The sequence below is a fragment of the Erythrolamprus reginae genome, chromosome 1, assembly GCF_031021105.1.
Source record: "Erythrolamprus reginae isolate rEryReg1 chromosome 1, rEryReg1.hap1, whole genome shotgun sequence".
In the NCBI taxonomy this organism is placed as follows: domain Eukaryota; kingdom Metazoa; phylum Chordata; class Lepidosauria; order Squamata; family Dipsadidae; genus Erythrolamprus; species Erythrolamprus reginae.
In genome coordinates this window covers 270247181-270264536 of record NC_091950.1, presented here as the reverse complement: position 1 = coordinate 270264536, position 17356 = coordinate 270247181, and the positions used below count along the sequence as shown (strand labels likewise).

At 39.5% G+C, this 17356-nt stretch overlaps 1 protein-coding gene across 1 annotated transcript; it reads left to right on the top strand.

Annotated features, from left to right (window-relative positions):
- The first annotated feature begins 1783 nt into the window (after positions 1–1783).
- KLHL31 (kelch like family member 31) lies at positions 1784–16679 on the top strand. The gene is made up of 3 exons (XM_070733005.1): positions 1784–2208; positions 6731–7934; positions 14948–16679. Exons 2-3 carry the CDS (start codon positions 6763–6765, stop codon positions 15678–15680), a joined length of 1905 nt encoding a protein of 634 aa, XP_070589106.1. The 5' UTR covers positions 1784–2208; positions 6731–6762; the 3' UTR covers positions 15681–16679.
- Positions 16680–17356: the final 677 nt, after the last annotated feature.

The window sequence follows — 17356 nt, the reverse complement described above, 5'->3', positions numbered from 1 at the left end:
AACAAGAGAATCAAGTGGTGCCAGACTGGAAACTGAAGATCCCCTGCCAGTCAGAATAAACATCATCTGCTAGATGGATAAGACACAGCAAAGCAGCTTCTTTGTTCTCCCATTGGGTGGGGCAGGGGGTACAGTTTGTCCCAGCTGTTGCTCTTGCATATACAGTGGTACCTCTACTTAAGAACTTAATTCGTTCCATGACCAGGTTCTTAAGTAGAAAACTTTGTAAGTAGAAGCAATTTCCCATAGGAATCAATGTAAAAGCAAATAATGTGTTCAAACCCTTTAGGAAAGAAATAAAAGTTTGGAATTTGGGTGGGAGGAGGAGGAGGAAGAAGAGGTGGAGGACAGTCGCTGCCCCAAAGCAAAGGGAGCATTTCTTTTCTCGGGGTACTGGCAGAGGTTTATTCCCTCTCCAAGCATCCAGAGAAAGGAAAATGCTTTGTTCACTCTGGACTGCCAAAGCCTCCTTAAGCACCACCAAAAGGCTCCTCTGGCAGCCCAGAAATGCCCGAGATGGCTGGGATTAAAGGGTGAATGGGGGGACATGATCGAAACATTTAAATATATTAAAGGGTTAAATAAGGTCCAGGAGGGAAGTGTTTTTAATAGGAAAGTGAACACAAGAACAAGGGGACACAATCCGAAGTTAGTTGGGGGTAAGATCAAAAGCAACATGAGAAAATATTATTTTACTGAAAGAGTAGTAGATCCTTGGAACAAACTTCCAGCAGACGTAGTAGATAAATCCACAGTAACTGAATTTAAACATGCCTGGGATAAACATATATCCATCCTAAGATAAAATACAGAAAATAGTATAAGGGCAGACTAGATGGACCATGAGGTCTTTTTCTGCCGTCAGACTTCTGTTTCTATGTTTCTATGTTATCTCTTATTCTGCTCCATTTGCCCTGAAGAAGCCCAGTGAAATGTACTGGAGATTTAAAACAGGCACAGGAAACATAAACTCCTTTGGGTGACAGGGAGGGATGAGAGGAGGGGTCATTTTTTAAAGTGCCCCAAAGCACAAACTCCAGTGTCTCTCCTCCTCGGTGGCAGCAGGTCACGCTAGAATCTTCAATTGGTAGAACCGGGCAGGTGACATCTGGACTTCCATTCCTTCTTCTCCCTCTTTTTTTACTTTTCACAAGATATTCTCATAGATACTGTGCTGGGACAGCCCAGGAAGCTTCTTTCCTGAAAAGGGGTAAGGAGAACCTAATCCTATTCTTTTTGAGATTGGCTTTAATTAGCGTTCATAAAGAAGGTTTTTCCTGCCTGTATTTATAGTCCAAATCTCATTTGACATGAATCTGATACAAAACCCCAAGCTCTGAACAGAATGTGATTTGGTTATAGGTGTGAAGAGTCCTTATTAAATCAAGTTAGAGATAATTTTTCTGTAATTATCTTTCTTCCTATAGTGTGTGTATGTAATTTAATTTGATGGATGAAACTCCTCTCCTTTGGTTGATTGATTTGAAAAAAAAACAGCACTTGTCCCCAGTAACATGTCATGTCTTAATCAATGAAAGACTATCTTTTAAAAATATTATTAACGTGGGGTTTTTTTTTAAAGTGAATATAATAGCCTCTTTGACATGATGTTAAAGAAGATGGGAATATTTTAACATCTAAAGGAATACCAGGTTAGCAAATTAGGAAAGGAAATTTTAAATGTACGCTATCCAATCCTATCAGGGTGACTTAATCTAACTTTTAAAAAAATTAAGCACACTTCCTATTGTAAGCACCTGGGCAAGAAAAAGAATTCTGTTCTGAAGAAAGGCAGACATTTTAAAGTGACTGTGTCTTAAAATGGCAAGTCATTTGAAGGCCAGGCAGCATGGCTATTCTTGGAAATAGCCTTGACGGGATTCAACAGATGCAGCCTGAAGAATGTGGCTGGGGAGGGGAGATAAGGGGGGGGGAAGGAGTAGCTTTGGTAAAGCTATGGGAGGGGGATCTTGGACCTTTCTGGCATGCGGGCAACTTTGATACATTGAACACAGATAGCTCTCTCCCTTGTGCCTGCATAGCTGTGCTTTGGGAGGAGTTCCGAGAGCAGCTTTGCTCCCTCAAGGAGTTTAATTCTTCATTTGGAGGGATAAAATGTTTAATGGGGCATGTTTGAAGACTTAAGTGTGAAATCCTTGACAAGAAAGAAATGCTACATTAGAGACTGTTTTGCAGGAAATAAGCAAGGTAATAATTTTATATTTACCACTTCGGCACTATCCCTGTAGCAACATGTATGTGCTTACTTTGGTACTTTGATAATATTTGTTTTTACATCTCACCGGTTATTTATTTATCTGATGCTTATAGAACTTCCTTGAGATTTCCTCAAGGAAGATATCTGTTTGTTTGTTTTCTAGAATAAGCTAGTCTGAGTATGAGAATGATTAGTCTGTGACCATTCAGAGAGTTTTGTAGCTGAATGGAGATTTGAAGCCAGTCCTGGTCCAAAACTTTGCAACTTCCCTGGCATGTTTTTCGATCTCTGGCTGAACACCAAAATAAAATATAAAAAAGGGTAGATTGTATAGTCTGTATATTTGGTTTCCTAAGGTTTATATTGTATACTGGATTGTCTGATGGGGAGATGATGGCTGCTTCAACGTGAAGTTTATTGTGGTAGAAAATTCAACTGGAAACATTGACCCATTTAGAATAAAAATCCAATTAACATCCATAAAATGTGTGAAACACTATGTTTTATAGCAGTTGGGAATCATGTTTATATTTTAATTATTTTTATTGTAAAGTATTTCCAGGTACTTCTCATAATACAAATTAGAAATTAGTCTTCCTGAAACTGACAGCCTTTCAACAGTTTGGATCAACTCCCCAAATACTCATGCCAGAATTTCCATTACTGAGAAAACTCAGTGTAATTTTATAATGTTGTTCCATTGCTGCTGGCATTTGAATTAGTTAATAAAATATTTAGGGACAATGAAACAAAAAGAAGGTAATAATGAGAAGTTTAGTAATGGACGAACATTTATAAAAAGGCATCCAAAGGGAGAAATTTCCTAACATTGAGAACAATTAATCAGTGGAACAATTTGTATCCAGAAGTTGTGAATGCTCCATCACTGGAGGTTTTTAATAAGAGACCAGAAGTTCATTTTTTTGGAATAGTATTGGGTCTCTTACTTCAGCAGGGGGTTGGACTAGAACAGTGTTTCCCAACCTTGGCCACTTGAATATATCTGGACTTCAACTCCCAGAATTCCCCAGCCAGCGAATGTTGGATGGGGAATTCTGGGAGTTGAAGTCCAGATATCTTCAAGTGGCCGAGGTTGGGAAACACTGGACTAGAAGACCTCCAAGGTCCCTTCCAACTGTATCATTCTGTATTTTGGAATTAAGTAGCCCTAAACAATTGAAAAGCAGTAGCTAATCATTAAAGCTGATCAAAATAAGGAATCAGATCAATCCAATAGACATTTTAGGAAACATATCGCTTACATACTAGCAGCTTATAACATAAACTAATTTAATTTATCAGTTGAAGAAATAACTTTGAACATATTATACACAAAACATTTTATTTCAGAGAATGCAAAATTAAAAATGATATTATTCATCTGTTAAAACAGAGTTCTGGGAGGAATTTAAACTCTAGCTATGTAAACCTGAACCTGGATTCCAGACAAATCAGGATTACATATATTATATGCATTTCTAATCTAAGTAACCTCAGACAGAGAATTCATCTATTCATTATTATAACTTTCTGCTTAAAACAATGGCCATCTAGCAGCAAAACAAAATATTAATACATAACTAAATATGAGGGCATAGGATAGAAACATAAAACTGCCATTTGCACAAGAGCAAGATTTAATAATAGAATGACGTCTACTCAGAAGATGCTTGTAATGGAATACAGCACAATGGAAAATTAACTAGGTTATATTAGGACAAGTAACTCTTCTAACATGGAGAATTAATTCCTCCATTACTTCAAGTAGAATGATCCATTGAACTTTAAACAATAGTTATTAGGGCTTGCTAACGAAACCCATACATTTATTCAAAAAGCAATTAACTAGTTTGATCTAGCTCTTCAAACCTAAGAATGGCCTTGATGGTCAGATCAACATCCTTCCAATCAGCTTCACTGGATGAGCCTTGATCTTAATATTCTGAGTAATAGACAAAAAATCCTGTATACAATTTTTTCATGCCTTCCATGATTTTATATATCTCAGGCATATCCTTTATCAAACCATAGCCCTCGGAATTCTTCACCATTGGTTATACTTTCCAGGGCTGATAAGAGCTGAAGTCCAAAGCAACTAAAATAACAATTTATCTTTCTCTTATCTGCTGCAAGGCCTGTATCCACATATCAGCATTTTAATTAAAGGAAAATAACTCCATTCCTGTAGGCGTCAATTAAGAAAGGAGTAGTAGAGCCATCTGTCCTTTTATATGAAAGATAAGAATAGATTTTTAATGAACAAACATCCACATTGTTGTTGTTATTAGCTTTTTATTACATAATTTTAAAAATATCTGATCAAGTCAAGGCAACAAACGTGCCTAATACTCCTTCCTCTGATTGTTTTCAACAGTAGCAGCAGCTCTGTGTGGTAGGTTGGGCTGATAGAGAGTAACTGGCCCAAAGTCTCCCCGCTGGCTTTCATGCCCAAGGTGGTACAAGAACTCACAGTCTCCTGTTTGTAGGCCAGGATCTTTACTATAACCAAACTGGCTCTGGTAATTCGGAATGTAGTTTAATTTAGTGGGGTTTGTTTTCAAACAAATCAAAACTGTATATTGATCTGCCCATCCAATTTAATCCAAAGTGAAGTCTAATCTGAAAAATATCCAGTCAAATTTGCAATTGAATAAATATTAGAAAGTTAATGTGAGACGTTAATCCTTTTCAATCCTTACAACTGAAGAGGTAATGTAAATGTGGATCAAACATCTCTGGCTTCACATTCCTCTGGCTCAACCCACCTTTGTGCTGCAACTTCAGTGGCAGCTCTGTACATGTTCCTTTTAACAGATTAATTCTATGGGATTTGAGGTTGGGTTATCAATAAGGTTACTTAAAGGGGTGGACAAACAAATGGAAACACCTTGCAGCTCTTCCCTGGAATCCAGATTTGTGAAGCTCCCTTTGAACAGTTTTTGTGGAAACTGGGGTCTGTACGTGTCTATTGAGCTCTGCAGTGATTTTAGGAGCTGTGGTCTTGCAATCCGCTCTAACAATTCGCTTTAGAGTACGGCGGTCTCTCTCAGATAACTTCAACTTTCGACTAGATCTGTACTTGGCTGGGAACGTTTTCCCTTCTCTTTCAAAAGCAGTCATTACTTTTGAGACATTACCTCTTGAAACACCAACATTCAAGCACTTTGTGTTACACTAGCGCCTGCCATTCAAGCACCAACAATTTGGCCCCTTTGAAAGTCTGAGAGGTCTGCCATTTCTAGAAGGTTATAACCAATTTCCTTAAATTTCTGTAAAAAAAAAAAGGTAGTTTAAAAAACATATCAAATAACAGAATTTTAAGAAAAACGTTGAAATACGTCAAGTTTTGATTGATTTGAACATGTTCAAACATTATGATGCCAAAAAGTCAAGTGTTTCCATTTCTTGTCCACCACCTGTAGATTAACAGCCAAAAGGACCTTTTTTATATCTATCTATCTATCTATCTATCTATCTATCTATCTATCTATCTATCTATCTATCTATCTATCTATCCATCCATCCATCCATCCATCCAGATAGATAGATAGATAGATAGATAGATAGATAGATAGATAGATAGATAGATAGATAGATAGATAGATATTTGATTTCTATGATACCCTTCTCTGAAGACTCGGGGTGGCTTACAACATATAAAAACAGTAAGTTACAATAAGATCAATCCAATTAAATTAAAATTGCATAGCTATCTAAAATCCCTAGTTATATTAAAATAAATCACACCCATTCGTAGGGCAATTATACAACCATTTGTTGGCCAGGGACTAAGGTCTAATCAGCCAAGCCTGATGGCATAAATGAGTCTTAAGACTCTTACGAAATGTGAGGAGGGTCAGGGCAGTACGAATCTCCGGGGGGAACTGATTCCAGAGGGCCGGGGCTCCCACAGAGAAGGCTTCCCTCCCTCTAGGTCCTGCCAAATGACATTGTCTAGTTCAGTGTTTCCCAATCTTGGCATCTTGAAGAGATCTGGACTTCAACTCCCAGAGTTCTCCAGCCAGCAAATGCTGGCTGGGGAATTTTGGGAGTTGAAGTCCAGATCTCTTCAAGTTGCCAAGGTTGGGAAAAACTAGTCTAGTTGACGGGACCTGGAGAAGGCCATCTCTGTGGGACCTAACCAGTCGTTGGGATTCATGCAGCAGTAGGCAGTCCCACAAGTAATCTGGTCTGATGCTATATACAAGTTAAATTGAATAAAAATCCATTTCAGCATTCAGGATTGAGATCTGGGAGAGACTGGGGTGACTCCTGCAAAAATGCTCTGCTTTCATCCCCTGTGAAGGAGGATACAAACTATGGCTTACCAAGTGATAATAACCACACAGGCATACCAACCGAGTGCTGCAGTTAGTAATTAGTAATTATTCCACCATTCTTTTATATTTCGTTTCTTATAGACTATAGCTTTTGGATCCATTGTAGAAAGATGTTTAAACACGGGTGTACAAATTATTATATATATATTTTTTTGTTCTGGGTTTTTCTTAGCAAGTTCTTGGCTGTGATATTGTATTGCAGTCATGGCGCCTAAGAAGAAGAATGTCAAAAAGAACAAGACGGATATCAATGAGTTGACTATCATAGTGGAGGATGGGCCATTCAGCAAGCTCAATGGGTTGAATACCTTCCTAGAGGGAGGAAACGGTTTCAGTTGTGTTTCCACAGAAGTTTCTGATGCTTTCTATAGTCCCAACCTCTTGGAAGGTTTGTGTAGGATGAGGCTGGAAAATTTCCTCTGTGATTTAATAATTGGCACCAAAACCAAGTCCTTTGATGTTCACAAAGTGGTGATGGCATCATGCAGTGATTACTTCCATAACATCCTAAAGAAAGATCCATCAACTCAAAGAGTGGACCTCAATGACGTATCCCCACTGGGCTTAGCCACTGTGATTGCATACGCCTACACTGGAAAACTTACACTATCCCTGTATACTATAGGTAGCATTATCTCCACAGCCATTTACCTTCAGATACATACCCTTGTGAAGATGTGCAGTGACTTTCTGATGCAAGAAATCAACGTGGAGAATTGCATGTATGTGGCCAACATTACAGAGACGTATGGGCTGAAAACTGCTAAGGAAGCATCACAGAAATTCATTAGAGACAATTTCATTGAATTTTCTGAATCGGATCATTTCTTAAAGCTTACTTTTGAACAGATCAACGAACTTCTTGCAGATGACGACTTGCAATTGCCTTCCGAACTTATTGCATTCCAGATTGCAATGAGGTGGCTGGAATTTGACCAAAAAAGAACTAAGTATGCTTCAGATCTTTTGAGCAATATTCGGTTTGGTACCATCTCTGCCCAGGACCTGGTGAATTATGTTCAGACTGTACCAAGAATGATGTTAGATACAGATTGCCACAGGCTTCTGGTAGATGCCATGAATTACCACTTACTTCCTTACCACCAGAATACTCTACAGTCAAGAAGAACCAGGATTCGAGGAGGATTACGAGTCCTTGTTACAGTGGGCGGACGTCCAGCTTTAACAGAAAAATCCCTCAGCAGAGACATTTTATACAGAGATCCTGACAATGGATGGAAAAGACTTACAGAGATGCCTGCCAAAAGCTTCAACCAGTGTGTCACCGTGATGGATGGGTTTCTCTATGTAGCAGGTGGTGAAGACCAGAACGATGCCAGAAATCAGGCAAAGCATGCAGTCAGCAATTTTTGCAGGTAACTGATTATATATAGCAGTAGAGACATAGCATGGACAGAACAGCTCCAGAAAAAGAAGGAGAAATATATGTACAGGGTGCGTTCCAAAAGTAATGCAATTATTTTTTTAAAGTAATTTATTGAACAGATTTGCACAAACATTTAAAAGTACTGTCCTTGGGCCTCTACACATTTTTTCCAGCCACTCTGCCACGACCGGTACACGCCCTGTAAGGCGTCTTCGGGGACCTCTCACAAGGTCTTTGTCACAGCTGATTGGATCTCTTCTATGGACAAAAAATGGGCTCCTTGCAGGGCTGGGAACCGAAAGAAGTCTGCTGGGGCGACGTCAGGACTAGGGGGGGGGCAGCATTGGCACCTGGTGTTTGGCCAGGAACTCGTGGACTCATAGTGCGTTGTGGCAAGGTGTGTTTTTTGTCCATAGAAGAGATCCAATCAACCGTGATGAAGACCTTGTGAGAGATCCCCAAAGACGCCTTTCGGGGAACGTACCGGTCATGGCAGAGTCGCTGGAAAAAAATGTGTAGAGGCCCAAGTACAGTACTTTGAAGAATTTTAAGTGTTTGTGTAAATCTGGTCAATAAATTACTTTTAAAAAAATAATTGTATTACTTTTGGAACGCACCCTGTATGTGGCGGGAGGAGAAAGAAAGAAAAAATGTGTATTTCCAAGAGAGAGCAAATTAATTTGTTTATTTGCTTTATAATTACTTTTCTCAACCTGGTGATCTCCTAATGGATTGGATTACAACTATCATTAGCAATAGTCAGCAAAGGGGGAGAGGAATTATAATCCAATATATCTGGGCATCACCAGATCAGTGGACTTATCCTGGAGTCAGATGAGAAGCCCACTTTTTTTCTTTCTCTCTTCTTTTCTAGGGTTACACATATTAAAATAATTAGTGTTGTTTTATGCTAAGGGGTATGATTTTGCATGTTATTTTTTCATGGAGAAGTCTGCAGGTCCTCTTTATGCTTTGGAGCAAAGCAGTTTGAGATTACATGCAGCTGCCCTATCTCACTTCAGCCTTGGAAGGAAATTCCTGAATGCTACAAAAAATCCTGCTATATTGTTACATTTGATCGATTCATAAAGCTGACCAATCAATATGACCCAGAAGAGTGTATATCAGGGGTAGGGAACTTTGGCTCTTCTATGACTTGTGGACTTCAACTCCCAGAATTCCTGAGCCAATCATGCTAGCTCAGGAATTCTGGGAGTTGAAGTCCACAAGTCACAGAAGAGCCAACGTTCCCTACCCCTGGTGTATATCATTAAATTATTATACATTACTGCAGAAGAAGCAATTTGAAAAATTGTAATAGGCATAGAAACTTTCAAGACAGCATCTAAGAGGCATAGGAAAGTAGAGTCATCTGGATTTGGGGTGGTGGGCATGCAGGGGGATGTTGTTACATAAGACAGGTGCAGTAGTAATAGAGAAGACACATGTCCCATTAGCACTGCTTACGTGTCAAGACCCAGAATATGCCCACCAGGTCAGATCTTATTGAGTAGGCAGAATTAATTAGAGACAGGCAGTCTTACAAATAAGTAAGCCCTATGCCAGCAACTTGAATTGCATCCAGGAGCCTACTGGTAACCAGTGCAATTAGTGCAGTAGCAGTCTTCATAGCCACACAGAGGTAGAGATGATCATAAGTAGAACTCCCAATCAGAAGTGGGTTTCTCCCGGTTCGCCTGAACTGGTAGCAAACCGCTGATGATGTCACAATGATGGTTAGTGCTGGTCCATGGGTGCCACCATCTTTATTGTTTTTAAAAATTGGTTGTTGTTTTTTAAATTTCCCCAAGTTTCCGGCACTGCGCGTGTATTGCCATTTTGTTTTCAGCCCCCCATCCCCTATTTTTTGCTGGGTTTTGCTTCTGCACATGCTTGCCCTGCCTTGCCTTCGCATCCACAGAACTGCCTCCTCCTGCCTAAACACAGGTACGGATTCGCATTAGACTACCCTCCCTACCCACCGGGCCAGCATCTCCCGAAGGCTGCAGAGATGGGGGAGGAGACAGAGGGCAGCCCAGCAAACTTCATACAGTGATTAGAAATCTCCTGCCCCCAAAAGCAAGCATTTCCCAAAGGCTGCGGGGATGGGGGAAGAGGGTAGCCCGGCAACCTTCTCATGGTGGTTAGAAGCCTCCCATCCCCAGCCAGTGTCTCACAAAGACTGCAGGGATGGGAGGAGAGGGCATCCCGGCAACTTTTGTGCGGTGTTTAGAAGCCTCTGGCTGCTGGCCAGAGTCTCCCAAAAGCTGTGGGGATGGTGGTGAGATGGCAGCCTGGCCACCTTTGTGTGGTGGAAGCTTTCTGGGCTGGCAGCCCACTCATTTTTCTAAACTTCCAGTTTGCCCATTGAGCCGTTTTTCAAACTCCAGGGCTTCAGGAAGCTTCCCTGAGGCCTCCGGGGTGTGAAAAACAGCACAATGGGCAAACAGGAAGTCTGTTTTTCCAAACTTCCGGTTTGCCCGTTGAGCAGTTTTTTGCACTCCAGGGCTTCAGAAAGCTTCCCTGAAGCCTCTGGAGGATGAAACAGCCTTCCCCAAGACCGAAAATCAGCTAGCCAGCACACGCATGCATACTGGAGATGACATAGAGCAATGCCTCATGTGCCCTCCAATATGGTTCCGCATGCCACCTAGGCACATGTGGATTAGCTCTTTGTCTTTCTTCAGTGAGATTCTAGTATCTACTATGCTTCACTTCCTGGAGTTCCTTTGGGAATCAGAGACCAATGACAGAATGCGACTGTAGGAAATTAACAGATATTTAGAGGGAAATCATAGTAAGTAGTTTACGTAATTAATGTAAACTCAATTTAAATTAAATCAAATTAAGTTTTGTTCCACATATGCTAAAAAAAAAATTAAAATACATAAATATGCAGTTTCACTCATTTCGTCACCTCCTCAAGTACAGTTAATGGTTGAGGAGCATGGTTACCATTATTTTATAAGAGCTGTTGTAGTGCAGTGGTTGGAATACAATATCACAGGCTAATTATGCCATCAGTTCGATTCTAACTGGTTCAAGGTTGACTCACTTTCTGAGGTCGGTAAATTGAGGACCCAGGTTGTTGTGGTAATAGGCTGACTCTGTAAACCACTTAGAGAATGCTGTAAAGCACTATGAAGCTGTATAAAAGTCTAAGTGCTATTGCTATCTTTCCCGGCAACAACCGAGTTCCATTATTTTAATGTTTCTTTTTATATTAAGAACAAGTGTGAGTTCAGATTGCAATTTCAGGATAGTAATTTTCATCTGCATAATTTTATTGATAAAAATTATCCCATTTTACCAACACTATCCTCCTGTCTATAAGGGCAAATGTGTGTGATTCATGTCCAGTTAAGGAATTCTTAGTGACTCTTTCATTTATTTGAAACACAAAACAATTTTTTGCAGCCCTCCATATTTTGCGGAACATCCAGAACAATTAGGCAACTTCCAGGACTTCTGTTTGGCAATATCCTTGCATGCCAGTACAGTGGTACCTCTACTTAAGAACGCCTCTACTTAAGAACATTTCTAGATAAGAACCGGGTGTTCAGGATTTTTTTGCCTCTTCTTAAGAACCATTTTCTACTTAAGAACCCGAGCCCGGAAAAATTTCCCAGGAAATTTGAGAACTGCACGAAGGCCCAGCCAGTTTTCTGCCATTCCTCCTTTAATTCTGGCCATCTCGGGCGAACGAAGCATTTTCCTTTCTCTGGGCGCTTGGAGAGGGAATAAACCTCTGCCAGAGCCCAGAGAAAAGAAACGCTCCCTTCGCTCTGGGCAGCGACTGTCCTCCTCCTCCTCTTCCTCCTCCTCCCACCCAAATTCCGAACTTTTATTTCTTTCCTAATCGGTTTGCACGCATTATTTGCTTTTACATTGATTCCTATGGGGAAACTGCTTATACTTAAAAACTTTTCTACTTAAGAACCTGGTCACGGAACAAATTAAGTTTTAAGTAGAAGTACCACTGTACTTCCTTTTCTTCCATGACTATCCTGCTAAAGGAAGAAAAAAGCTAAGAGGAAGGTATAATAGGGGAAAGGATTTGCCAGAAGACAACTCATGGAAGACATTTCCATTTTAGAAGACATAAATATACAGTAGTTAGTACATTTTTCACTACAGACATCTGCATTTCTTCTCTAAACATTATTCTAAAGAGCTGAGGATGATACACACAATTCACCCTTTCAAGATTTTATCCTCACTTGATCCTGAGAAGCTGAGTGATCATGATCAGCCCAGAGTATCTTGTGAGCTTCATGAGATCATCAGCATTTTAGCCCACTGGGCTAACTCATTACAACACATTCATAATTATAATGCTCTATTCTTCTTTCAAATTGCTCAGACTAATTTCTAGAGTCAACCAAGATAACTTAGCTTCAATGCTAGAAATTTATTATGCTGTATACCGGTTATGGAATGGAAAGGTGTGTATATGTTCTGTTAACTACGTATGTCTTGCAGCAAAGAAGACATGTACTATCTACCATGTATGCCAAATTATTATTATTATTATTATTATTATTATTATTATTATTATTATTAAATCATATATGGTTAGTTTTTCTCTTCACCACGTTCTAATTATACACAGCCTGAAATCCCATTTAAATTTGGGGAAGAAATATATCTCAGCACTAGAAGTTTGGACTTACATGCGGAACATTCAATGTCTCCTTTCTGACATGTCCTGAGAAAACTGCCAGTCCATGTATGTCATCCTGACTCTAGAGAGTAGATGGTCTGCACATAAGGAACTTTCTAAAAATGAATCTGTGCATCACACTCAAAATCTGTAAGAGGAGCAGGATGCCACCCCAAGTCTATGGAGAGGGGCGGCATACAAATCTAATAAATAAATAAATGCCACACTCAATAGAAGAATTTTGGAAAGCATTCCAAAATTTTGCTTTGACTTTTGAGGTGTGATGCAAGGAATTGATTTGAAATTGGTTATACTTTAAGACCTTCTTCCTTCAGTATGCTGTAGCTGACTGATACCACTGAAACTTTTCACTTATTAGCTTCACATCCTTTGAAAATTCCCATCTAATTTTCTAGAAGGGACTATGTAAGAAGAGTGATAGTAAAGCTAATACAAAAGTTCTACTTTTCTAAGTTTGCATAACTATTAGTAATGTTTTAGTAATTATTTATAAGCATTTAAAAGGGTTTTTTTCCTCTTCTGAACAAAGAATGCAGACTTTAAAAAAAGGATTATACATTTCTGGAATAATTTTGAGATTATTTTATCCAGACTGGTCTATTAGGATAGATCTCCAACTAATTCAATTGTTACTTTCAAAAATATTTGTCGCTGTTGTTATGATCCATCAAATCAATTCTGAACCTTGGCGACTACAGAAACAAATCTGTGCAGTTTTTGTGGCCACATTTTTAAAGTGATATTTTTATTAAAATTTCAATTACAAAGATAAAAAAATAATACAAATGAAAAAGTATGAATGAATGAAAAGCCAGAAAGTGCAGAAAATAAAATAAAAATAGAAGAATATACCATAGTAAAGCAAAATATATAAAGAAATAACTTCCTTCTTCATCCCAGCAAGTACAAACATAAGTATTTATGACCTCTGAAAATACAACACTACCTTCCCATTATCTCATCTCTTATCTATAAACAATTTGTTAAAGTCTCATCATTCGATGCTAGTCAAAAAAGTCCATCTCAGAAATGCTGGTGGGTGGGTGTGCACGCTCACATGTACACAAACACACACACACACACACATACACATGTATAAAACTAAACCAACTTTGCATTCCTTCCTTCCTTCCTATCAATCTATCCTAAACCAACTTTGTATTTCTTCCCATTCTTTTGAACACACTACTTTATCACTTACTCTTCACTGCTCTTACACCTTAATAATATTATAAAACCAGTGTCAAATCATTGTCTGTTACCTTTCTATTTGTGTGATGAATATATTGAACAATCAAATTTGTTTTCTTCTTTGGAAGGAGCATTCTTTCAGGTACTCTTTCCTACTTTAGTATCTGTTATCTTGCTGGTATAAGTGCATTAGCCAACTCTACAAGGCTATTGTGGAATTCCATGTTTTTCCCCTTAAAAGATTTTTGATAGTAAAAGAGAAAACTGAAGTGTAACAAATCAGAAGAAGCAGTTGAAAAACAAGGAAAACTCTGAATCTGAGAAAGATTTAAACTTCCTCATTCTCAGCTCTTTATCCCTAAATGTGTTTTTCCATCAGAGGAGAATGGAGCATGAGATGCTTTAAAGACTATTTCAATTAAGAAAACAGGAGAGAGATGGAGAGGGGTGGATCTAGGACATCTCACTATGGCCAAGTGTCCATGGCCAGTTTGCCTTGGCCAGGTTGCTGTTGCCAGCTCACCCTGGTCAGATTGTTATTTCTGGCCCACCCAGCTGACTAGATGCAAGACAAGTCACCCTTGCCAATTGGACATGGGAAGAACTTGCCACTGTGGGACAATTTGAGGATGAAGAGGGGAGGGGAAAAGCTACTTATTGCTCCCTTCCCACCAGCGGAAACATGAGCCCCGGCTGATAGGATACAGGGGTGGGACCATTCATGAGGAAGGGAAGGGAATGGTACTCTACACAACCTCCATGTGAGGTTGATTCTTATTCTGGTGGGGAGCTTCCTCTTTCCCTCCCCACTTAATACTCAAATCATCCCATAATGGTAATTCCCCTCCCTGAAAGTTGTCCCCATCCCCATGTTTCATTGGCTGGGGCTGATATTCTTCCTGTTAAAGGGAAAGTGCCCTCAAATTGTCCTATGGCTGTGAATTGTCCACATGTCCAGTTGGCCAGGGTGAGATAGTAGTTGTAACCCACCAGGCTGATCCAGCCACGACAACCTGGCCAAGGTGACCTACTGAAAGATTAAGCCAGAAAATAAAACTTTAGCAATATAACACCTGTACATGTAGGTGGCATTCTTGTGGCATTAATACTTCCTTAATTTTTTTCAGGTATGATCCTCGCTTCAACACTTGGATACATCTGGCCAATATGAATCAAAAGCGCACTCATTTTAGTCTGAATGTGTTCAACGGTCTCCTTTTTGCAGTCGGTGGTCGCAATTCTGAAGGGTGTCTCTCTTCCGTTGAATGTTACGTCCCTGCCATTAACCAGTGGCAGCTAAAGTCTCCACTGGAGATGCCCAGGTGCTGCCATGCTAGTGCAGTAGTAGATGGTAGGATCTTGGTCACAGGAGGCTACATCAATAATGCTTACTCCCACTCGGTTTGCATGTATGACCCTGCTACTGACAACTGGCAAGACAAGCCCAACCTTAGCACCCCGAGAGGGTGGCACTGTGCCATTACCCTAGGGGAAAAGGTCTATGTCACGGGAGGGTCCCAACTGGGAGGGCGAGGGGAAAGAATTGATGTGCTTCCTGTTGAATGCTATAGTCCATATTCTGGCCAGTGGAATTACGTTGCCCCTCTTCCAACTGGCGTGAGCACTGCTGGTGCTTCTACTCTTAATGGAAGAATTTACTTAGTGGGAGGCTGGAATGAAATAGAAAAGAAATACAAGAAATGTATTCAGTGTTACAACCCCAACCTTAATGAATGGACCGATGAAGATGAGCTACCGGAAGCCACCGTAGGAGTGTCATGCTGCACCATTGCCATGCCCAACACTAAGTCCAGGGAATCGAGATCTAGCTCAGTATCTTCAGTACCAGTTAGTATTTAAGTTCTTTTTATTATTATTACATCGCCTATGAATTTAAAAAAAGCTATACTAAATTTTTAAAACATTTCTTTTCCACTACTGGGTTGTAATGCCCGTATCAGAAGGGATTAAGGAGAGAAACATTAAAAACTATTGGCGTGCATTTCATAAAATGAAAAGTGGCCATTTTTCCATGGAATTGAAAACACATGGTATGACCAAAGAAATTTAAATCTAATACATTTTATGCACTACAAATGTGCACTATAAGACAAAGGCCTCTGATCCATTGATCATAGCAGAGCAAAGTACCTTACTTCCCATGGGGCCTCTTGTTCAGATTTAGAAAAACTTGTTTCCAAGCAGATAATTCAAAGCATGGCTGATCAGAAAGCACCATTCAGCTAAGGTTGTCTCCATAGAGAGAAGGTAAAAAATGAAGCCATATATCAGAATTACAAATGGAAGACTAATATTGCGAAAGTCCATGGGCATCTGTAGTTGGGGGCAAATGACATCATGGTCATCATAGGGCAAAGGGCATGAATTATATAATTTGCATCAAAGATACAACTGAGGCCAATTACAGAATTCACATTATACACCAGTGATCTTATCCTGACTTCTTACAGAATCTCTATTGGAATCCTCCGCAACCTTCTGTTGTGAAACAAAATAATGAGACTTATCTGGAAGCAATTTGCATTTTAAATAAGGATTTATTCCCAGAATGCAGTGCTTTGCTTTACTATTGTTTACTGAATAAATCATAATTGGCTGAGCTACACAGCAAGCTAAATCATTGCTCACAAAGCTTATGGCTCAATTCCCACAACATGCTAAATCACAGGCAAATAACATATAGCGAGTTATATCAATCCAATAACCTATAAGAAGGTATGAAAATAGATTAACTCTATAAATATGAGAAACACAGATATAAGTAAAACCTAAAGCTATGTCATCTTTCTGCAGTGCCTGGGACCATGTCAACATTTTAATAAAATGTTTACACAAAACAATAAGTTTTACCCTGTGATTAGACTTATGAAACTGTGGTTATGCTGACCCAAGATCTGCAAAAGGTCAGATATGTCATCTGAATTTGGAAGGGAGGGAATTTAGCTTAAGGTTTAATTCACTTCCTTTCAAAACAGAAAGCAAGAATAGATACACAGTTGTTCTGTCGGGCTCTCTGGTTGACTCCTCCCAACAATTCACAGGTACAAATTTCAGACACACACACGTTTGAAAAGTCAAAACAATGTTCTTTATAATGAAAATTCACTTAAACCAAACCCTCTTTTGGTATAGCAAAGAGCACTTGTCTCCAAACAAACTGGTAATTTGTACAAGTCTCTTATCAGTTCTGTGATACTTATCTTGCAGCTGTGAGGCAATTCAAAGTCCTTCTCCTTTCACAAAGTGAAACACACTTTGCCCTGATTTAGTTTCAAAGTGGGGGGAAATCAGCACACAAAAGGTCAAAGTCAGTAAAGCAGTCATGAAACACAACGATCAGATAATCCTCCACAATGGCCAAACCCACAGGCTGCTATTTATAGCAGCCTCACTAATTACCACAGCCCCACCCAACCACAGGTGGCCTCATTTTCTTTGATAATAATCTCTCAGTTGTTGTTGCCTATGCATCGCTCTCCGCATGCGTGACTGTATCATTAACTCTTGTTCTGAAT

Coding starts and splice junctions, on each gene's coding strand:
- KLHL31 (XM_070733005.1), top strand. CDS start 6,763: ATGGCGCCTAAGAAGAAGAATGTCAAAAAGAACAAGACGGATATCAAT. Junction 7,935..14,947: donor GCAGTCAGCAATTTTTGCAG/GTAACTGATTAT, acceptor AATTTTTTTCAG/GTATGATCCTCGCTTCAACA.